The 9,147-nt window shown below is 46.6% G+C and overlaps 1 protein-coding gene across 1 annotated transcript; it reads left to right on the top strand.

The window, feature by feature from the left end:
* Nucleotides 1-894: 894 nt before the first annotated feature.
* bub3 (BUB3 mitotic checkpoint protein) lies at nt 895-8,436 on the top strand. The gene is made up of 8 exons (XM_066693276.1): nt 895-1,051; nt 1,908-2,102; nt 2,504-2,573; nt 2,918-3,069; nt 4,985-5,143; nt 5,227-5,404; nt 5,869-6,085; nt 7,669-8,436. Exons 2-8 carry the CDS (start codon nt 1,908-1,910, stop codon nt 7,676-7,678), a joined length of 981 nt encoding a protein of 326 aa, XP_066549373.1. The 5' UTR covers nt 895-1,051; the 3' UTR covers nt 7,679-8,436.
* The last annotated feature ends 711 nt before the right edge of the window (nt 8,437-9,147 follow it).

Here is a 9,147-nt window from a genome sequence, read left to right on the forward strand (position 1 = left end):
AAAAAGGGTACATCACGTCTGATGCAAGATATTTAACCCCGTATTCAAATGTTTTCTTTATAATAGGGGATTATATTTTGACCACGGAAAGTAGTAAACAAAACAGGCTCAGTGAAAAGAGATATCAATACAATATATTTTAAGGAGAGTTAAGACATTTCAAGAACACAAGTCACTTACACTTGTAACTTGTACATTTAATCTGCAGATATCATCTGTGCTATAATTATTATCCAATAAAACATCCTGAATGCCATATATAACAGATACAAAATTAAAAAAAAAATGTTAATGAAAATACTGATTGAATTTCCTGATGTTAAGTTCATTACATTTAATATTACACTTGACTGATGCATTTGAAAGCCAAGTACCAGAACAATCTGCAGCCCATACTTGTGGATCCTGATTATAATTAGTCCTAAATACTAATACTAAAATAATGAATATTCATATTAACACAATACGATTACACATTTACAAGCTGGTAATTTTATAAAATTATACATTAATTGTTGAATATTTAAATGTAACCCATTTTACTGAAACTGCTGCAGTCTGAAGAATGCGCTTTAACATCTACGTGTTTTGCATGCACGCTACTTTATCTTTAGCAAGCACAGCCATTACAAACTGGACCAGAGTGAAATGAAAGTCCCAGTCACAGCACCAGTACACGTGTGCATGCGATTGTGTGTCTTTATAACTGAACGACACAGGACGCACCGCCGCACTGGCGTGAGAGCGGACAACAAAAAGCGACACACCAGCACTCCCCTGTCACCTGACCGCGGGTCTGGCATCGGAAGAGATGGGACTTCGTGAGCCAGCCAATGGGGAGCACGGCGGGACTGTTGTGGATTTCAAAGCAGCCAATCAGAGCGCAGGTTGTTGGCGGCATGGAAGGCCCGGCGCTGCACTGATCCGAGTGCAAGGAGGGAGACCGAGCGGAAAAGGCGGAAACGGGTTTATTTCGCTTTGTTTTGTTTTAATTCAGAAACGTTTTCGTTTGTGGTGCAACGGTTCCGCATACCCACTGTTTCCCGCAAAGGTGAGCGTGTGAGCCCTACAGACATGTTTTAATGGTGCTTAACGTGTATATATTTGACGTCCTCAGGATAGCGGTAAGCCGGGCTGTTTTTGGGGCCTACACTCTTATGATCGCTGTGATTGTTACTGTTTGATCTGTAACGTGTTGATCGCTTTCCCTGCGTGTTTAAAGTCACACAAAGGGTGTCGCACGCCTGCTCGTATGTCCTGTAAAAGCGCAGTCCGCGACGGAGCTGTCAACGTGTGTCAGGGGATGAAAACATTGTTGATCGCGGGTAATGCTCCTGTTCACGACCGTCCACATCACGCCAGGATTGCGGCATCGTCGTGGTTGGTCATGTTTCTGTGTAGACACGCACCAGGGAGACGCCTGTAATGTAATGACAAAGTTCACCATGTGAGAAGTACTTAAAACGCATCATTTGAAAGCCTATCAGAGAAGTGCACTTTGTTAGGGGGGTGGCTGTTCATCCCTGTATACGTGTTTTTACCCCTAACCGTGCTGGCTCATCTGGGTGGGTCACTGCCCTGTTTTTGCTGAATTGTGTGGTTGACGGGGATGGCACGGAAATGCCCCCAGTCCTCCCACTGAGGTGTGCCCGCAGACAGGCCTGCTCTCCAGGGCAGGTGCTTTGGGGCAGAAGGGTTTGTCTTGCAAACCACTTAGACAGAAAACCTGCTCTCTGCATTTCCCCACACAATCAATATCTGGCTTTGATTTGATGATAATCTACAGTCAATACATGCTCTGTGTTCAGTGTATCGTCTACTTGTGAAGGGGACTTTTTTGTGTGTAGTTGGGAAACCAGCCCAGGAGTGTGTGTGTGGACTCTCACTGTGCCCCTCTCACCCTGCAGATGACGGGCGCTAACGAGTTCAAGCTGAACCAGGGTCCCGAGGACAGCATCTCGGCAGTGAAGTTCAGCCCCAGCACGGCCCAGTTCCTGCTGGTGTCCTCCTGGGACTCCACCGTCCGCCTGTACGATGTTGGTGGCAACTCCATGCGGATGAAGTACCAGCACTTGGCACCTGTGCTCGACTGTGCCTTTTATGTAAGTGACGCGCCGGGAGTGTATATACATATATATAGCACTCCAACTTTCAGCGTATCCTTTATTTTCTCTCTCTCCCTCCATCTGTCTCATTAATGTGAATTTACACTGAAGCGACAAGTTTCAATAACAAGGGGCAGCAGAAACAGTAGTTTATTGCAGCTTTAACAAAAACTGAACCACTCTTTCTTTTGTTTTGTTGTTGTTTTTCCCAGTTTCTAGTGCCATTGTGCAGCACACACCTCTGCACTTTAGAACCGCATTTGAAAATTGATCTAAAATACACAGCTAAATAGCAACTGCTGCTGTGTTGCATTATTGAGTGTTTTTCGGTCCTTTAAATGACGGTTTAGCTTTGGCAGGATCCTCTGTGACTGAGCCAACCCTTACCCATCTCTTAGGACCCTACACACTCGTGGAGCGGGGGCCTGGACATGCAGCTGAAAACCCACGATCTGAACACGGATCAAGGTACGTCTGGTCTGCTTCGTCCAGCCAAGTGGCATTTGCCGAACACCGACACTATCTCCAGTGTGTGAAGGCTGCTTTTTGGCTTTTGACCAGATTACCTGAGAGTGGCAGATGAGTTTCCCATCAATCAACACTCCAGCCGTGATAATGCGGGGGGGAGGGGATTTGCAATGGATATGAAACCTGACGTGGAGCTGCTTTCATGCACCTGTTCTGTTAAAGATGAATACATTAATGTAACCTGCTCCTTTATTATGTGGGTTAAGCATGGATGACTGCCTTGTCAGTTTGTCTTCCTTATTCCCATGAGGAATGTGTCCCCTAAAGTGTGTTCCCTCCCACAGAGACGATAGTGGGAACCCATGATGCCCCCATCCGCTGTGTGGAGTACTGCCCCGAGGTAAATGTCATGGTGACGGGCAGCTGGGACCGCTCTGTCCGGCTCTGGGACCCCCGTACCCCCTGTAACGCCGGGACCTTTTCTCAACCGGAGAAGGTAGGCCTGCCATCACGCCTGTATGTATGAGGAATATCGGTGTGATTTGGGTCTTGGTTTAATGTCGATGCACTGATTTTTACTAGTTTGGTCTAATGATGATAATTAATTTTATTGTGGCTTTTGAATCCAGTTCCTGTAGTGTTGGCAAGTTTGTGTGGGGAAAAGTATCAAACCGCTTATGTAATCAAGAGTTTTTGTTTTGTGTTTTAATCAGATGTTGCTTTTGCAGAGGTTTGTTTACTGTGTATTTAAAGTGGGTGCTGGTAAGTGGCTTAAAACAAGTGTCCCTTATTGCAAAGAAAGCGTTGACTTCAAAATTAATTAAAACAAATAAATTAAATGCAATTAAACAAAATCTCTGAAGTATGTTGGTGTGTAGCTGCTGGCGGCTACAGTCCGTGCACGATTGTAAGGCATTGCCTATTTGAGCACAGGTGCACACCCTTCGAAATGTGTTTGTGGACCTAAGGTGTGTTCATACAATTTTACGTGCTTCCTGGAACTTTTTATTTTTGCATCTAGTCGATTTGCTTAATTAATCCTGGCCCTCCAGAAAGCCCTTGGTGCCCGGGCCCTACACTGTGGCCAATGGAGCCGAACTAAACCGAGTTGGTTGTCGTTTTGTGTTAGGCGGTTGTGGTGATGAGCGGAGACTTGACCTGAACTGAAAGGAAACCCCGCGGGCTCGTATTGATCGATTGGCAGTTTTGTCTGAAGAAGGAAATGAAAAGATCTCCTTCACAAACGGTCGAATGTCTGCCAGCAGTTTCACAGATTTCTCATGTTTTACAGTTATTACAGAAAAATGTCAAACTTCACTAGGGGCAGGAAGGGAACTTTGTGAACGTCCAGCCGATAAGCGCGAGGGAGATGATTGAGTAGCCTGGATGTCTTTCTCGGGCCTCTTCTCTCCTGCCAGACCGGGGTCTTCGTCCTCCCTGGGTGTTCGTGGCAGCCGTGTGCGAGGGGTTCCTCAGGTTATTCTTGACCCAGTTTCTCTCCGTGCGCCCCATGTTCAGGATAGATTGACTGCATTAGATAGCACCCGTGATGGATTGCGGGCTTCTGCGTCGGCGAGGTAAAGGGATGACTTCCTGACAGATCGTGGTGCGGGCGGCGGTGCCTCCCCTGTGAATAAAACTGTTTATTAGTTCCTCCGGGTTCATTATGTCATCGGGTTTGTAATCCTTCACTGGATGGATGTTTGCACGCTGTCAACTTGCGAGAATCGGCATGAACTGTCAGCTTCGGTGCTTGATTTACTGCGAGAGGAGGGCAGGTTGGGCCATTTGGGATGAAAGCTCTGGCTGACAACCAATATTTATAAAGAATAGCTTGTGTTATGTATTGCCTAAATGGCGGGTATGAATTACAATTTTTAATAGCAGGGCAATCGAAATGATTTGAAGTGGTTAAACTGAAAAAGACAGCGGCTGGCATCGCGGTGAAGATTTGTTGAGCTGACGTGCTTTTCAGGATTCAACAAGCCGGTGTGAAAAGCCTGTGTAGTGCGTTGTGTGGGATGGTTTATGGCTGGAATAACCGGTCTGGCACAGAAAGAGCAGAGGACAGGAGGTCCGGCGTTTATATCGTTGTTGTGTGGTGTAAAATGCATTTAAATGCACTTTCTTGCATTTGCTTTTCTGAAAACTAAAACGGTTTTGTGAGAGAAGAATGTAATGGCTTCATTTTTTTTAACCAATTAAGTAGGAGGCTTGAGTTTTCATCTTCTAAATCATTTGTCTGATGGTTTGTCCAGGGTTATTTACCAGGCTTTTTAACATCAGACTTCATCTCACGGGTCACAGACGTTGCGCCGTGCGATTCTGGGCTGATGTTGGTTTATTGTTGGCTTTTCCCACATGTTCAGCCCTGTCCTGAGCTCTAAATACGACCTTGCCATCTCCCCCAGGTGTACACTCTCTCGGTGGCAGGAGACCGGCTGATCGTGGGAACGGCGGGGCGCAGAGTGCTGGTGTGGGACCTGAGGAACATGGGCTACGTCCAGCAGAGACGGGAGTCCAGTCTGAAGTACCAGACCCGCTGCATCCGGGCCTTCCCCAACAAACAGGTACGGGCCGCTCGGCAGAACTGTCTCTCCTGTGTCCGTGGGCCCGGGTGCCGTGGTAAACGCTTGACTGCTCTGTGCCACAGGGCTACGTGCTGAGCTCCATCGAAGGTCGGGTTGCTGTGGAGTACCTGGACCCCAGCCCAGAAGTGCAGAAGAAGAAATACGCCTTTAAATGCCACCGGTTGAAGGAGAACGGCATCGAGCAGGTCTACCCGGTCAACGCGATCTCGTTCCACAGCGTGCACAACACCTTCGCCACGGGTAAGAGCCTGCCTTTGTCTCGGGAGGCCCCTCAGACCGCCCGGCGGTGTTGGGTAGCGATCGCACCGATAACATTGAGCTCCCGGCTCTGGGGCACTTTAGTGTTGTACGGTTTCTATGGCCCTAGTTGTCTATTGTCTGCTTTTGTAACGCTTTGCTTTATTTGATTAAATTATTTTAGTTTTTGTTCCTCCGTTACCTGGTTTAAGAGGTACTTGAGAAGTTGGCTATAGTGCCGGTTATTGTCAGAGGATTCGGCGCCGGTGAAGTGAGTCTGGGTGTGCAGTACAGCACGGCCTCCTTTGGGCATTTGTTATTTCCTCTCCCTAAAACCTGCAATAAACATGTTTATGCCCCACTTCTGAAATCCTTTTCTTTTGGCCAGCTACCTCTCTGACCAGGTTATGACAAACAATTGTACTGTGTGTGCTTAACTGACCCCTCGCCCCTCACATCTCGTCCAGGCGGCTCCGACGGCTTCGTGAACATCTGGGACCCGTTCAACAAGAAGCGCCTGTGCCAGTTCCACCGGTACCCCACCAGCATCGCCTCCCTGGCCTTCAGCAACGACGGCTCCACGCTGGCCATCGCCGCCTCCTACATGCAGGAGCAGGGCGACATCGAGCACCCCGAGGACGCCATCTACATCCGGCAGGTCACCGACGCCGAGACCAAGCCCAAGTGAGTCCCGGTACCCCCTGTCCTACCCCCCCCACCACCGGGCCGAGGCTGTGTCCGCTGTGAACGCCGCCCCCGGTGTGTGGATGAATTTGTTCTAGTTCCACCAGGGGAGTCACTGATGTGGGTACAGCTGTGCCTGTCCGATGTTTATCTCCCTTTCCCCAGATTTCAATATCCGCCGGTTGATAGGCAGCCGACGGGCACTTCTGGATTCCCCTCCTCCCCATCCCTTTGTTTTTGGTCTGCAGACAGGAAGTGCGATTGTCATCCTGCTGCCCTTCGCTTTTGGGAACATTCTCTTCAAATATGTCATTGTCTAACGAGTTCATATTCTGCCTCCTATTACGACATCTGAGCAAATTGCGTCCATCATTGTGAGGCGAATTAACAGCTGAAGCGAGAGGCATTGGAGGAGCTTGAAAATAACCTTCTGAACATCCTCAGATTAAGTGGGTGCAGCTGCAGCACATATGACTGAGAGGGAATATATTGCCTTAACTCTTTCCACGCTGTCTTCGTATTTTTCTGCAACAAGACTAGTTTTAACAAACCCGCAAACGCGGTGTGTGGATGAGTTTAATGTAAGCGTGTTTGTTATGGCCCTGTGTCTCCAGGCAATACCCGAACTTTGTTTCGTTAAAAAATTGCATGAGGATTGTTAAATGGGAGTAATAGAGAGAGAGATGGAGAAAAGCGCCATATTTTGGGGTAAATCGCAGGCAGGGTAATCGGCAATTAACCCCACCGGGCCCCTGCTTCCCGCAGATGGGTTGTTTCCTGGACGGTGACGTCACAGGCAGGTTGGGCTCGCTGCACAAGCTTTTCAATTTGATTTAGTAGCAAAAATAAAGGCTTTAATAGTCAGGTCTGACATGGTTTCATGACTGCAGCAATCATCTATTAGCAGGCAATTGATCCCACAGGGGGGAACGTTGAGTAGGTAATACACTGACGAAATGCAGGGCCATGAATCTGCTTTAGAAAATAATTTGAAAGCAATCGCCATGCATTAAGACAGGCAACTCTCAAGACCTGTTTCTGTCTTTAAGTGGATTTGAGGAAAGCGTAACTCGGTTTTGATGCTGCCCTGTCGTTTTTAACCTATGAGGTCTTTCATTTATTGAGTGTAATGGTCAAAAAGCTGGTTTGCGCTAAAGAGATTTTTCACGATTCTGTTTAATATCACCCGTAAATGGAGGGATGCAAAAAAAACAAAAAACTAAAAAACAGGCTGGGTGATTTGCTTTTTTTTTTTTCTCCCCCCCTCTGGAAAGAATAGTGTTTAGCCAGTCTGTTATAGCCTGGCCTGTTTATTTGTTTCTTTATCGGTCTTTAAAAACATTTATTTGCTACATTTAGAAATGGTAGGAGTGGAGTTTGTTTTAAAATGTTACATGTTTTTCGGCAGCTGTGCATTTGCAGTTTGATATGTGGTTGTTTTCGTACAGTTGTTAAAATCTCATTAGTATCGGTTTCTGTGTCCAGCGGTGGACGGCATCGCATGCATGCAGCGAAATGGTTGTAAACGCAATTATGCATTAAGAAGCAGACTAATCTCATTCCGGTCCTGGTTTCCTCCGCAGGTCAACATAGACCGGACTGGGTTCGGCCTCTCTGGGGCGTTCTAGCTCTTGCACCCGCCCTCCTGACGCTAGCATCCATTGAGGGGGATCTACTGGCATCCAGTTGAGAACCTACACTTCAGAAGTCAGCAGGGCTGGTGTACTGGTCTCGCCCGAGGTCTCCTGTGACCCTCCCTTCTGTCCCGTTACGTGTGTGTGTGTGTGTGTGTGTGTGTGTGTCTGAGTGGTGTTCGAATGGCTGCTGATTAAGTTTTGTATATGTTGCATTCTTGGTGGATGTCGTCTTGTGGAAACCTCTGTTCTGTTGTTCTTGGTTTTCTACTCTTCATGCAGTTCTTTACTCCTTTGATATAGTACAGATTTAAACAAAATAAGCATCATTATTATTCTTACTAATATTGTTTCCTTAAAACTAGTTTTATCTAGGAAGTCTTTCTTTCACTTTGTGTTTCATACAGTTCAATTTTAGTGTTTTTCTGCAACAAAATGGGCTTCAGTGACCCATGGTTATGGATTAGACTGAGTTCTGTGTGACTAAAATTTGGTGTTGCCCTCAGACTTTGTATTTAACTCGGTGGGTAGTGCCAACACTTTTTTATATAGACATGCAATAAATGGTGTTGTATGGTTTCACTTCTCTGCCACGCCTGCACGCCCTGTTTCTGTTGACTTGTACGTTCACACCAACAAAGCATCCGGAAAAAATTTGAAATGGCATGTAACGAACTTTCATACTTAATGTAATAAATAAACATGTTTTTTAAACAAGATGGAGTTGTTTGGGGGGGGGGGGGGGGTGAACCATACCTCCTTTTCTATTCATCCTTTTTATAATGTTAAATGGTCAGGTTAACCTGCGTGCGAATGATGCATATCGGAGGTGGACGTTGCCTACAACTTAAAATCTAACGTTTAAAAAAATACATTAAATGCAGAAATGGTTTCAAGCAGCGCCTGTAGCAGTGCTTGTTTGAGGCTCAGCCGTGGCGGGATGTCATCGGATCTGCGGGGTTGGGTTGTGCAGCGTTTGATTTTTTTTTTATCCCTTCTTGTCCGGGGTTGCCGGCTAGTGATTTGTAATCTTAAATCATAAAATAAGTTTTTTTTTGTCTTTTAAATGTCTATGGTAAGGGGTCACTCAATATCTTGGTCTAATTTATTATATCTTCTTCCCCCCCTCCATTAAGAAATGCTCACTCAGGTTTATCTGTCCTGCTCCCGGGGATCTGAGCGGGCAATGAATTATTCTCCCCCTTCGAACCCCCTGCTCTTCAGCCTGATCTCCGCAGTGCAGCGAGGGACTCGTACTTCACCGCACTGCTCTTCAACAGTTGTGCGCCGTCGTTTGAAGCCCCCCCCCTTCCCTCTCAGACTCTTTAGAGACAAAACAAAACTGAAAAAAACAGGCACGATAAGGCCTCGAATTATTCCATTTAAGAGCTACAATTTTTGTAATGGGACTTGCAGCGGTCTGCAGAA

The sequence above is a fragment of the Amia ocellicauda genome, chromosome 20, assembly GCF_036373705.1.
Source record: "Amia ocellicauda isolate fAmiCal2 chromosome 20, fAmiCal2.hap1, whole genome shotgun sequence".
Lineage (NCBI taxonomy): Eukaryota > Metazoa > Chordata > Actinopteri > Amiiformes > Amiidae > Amia > Amia ocellicauda.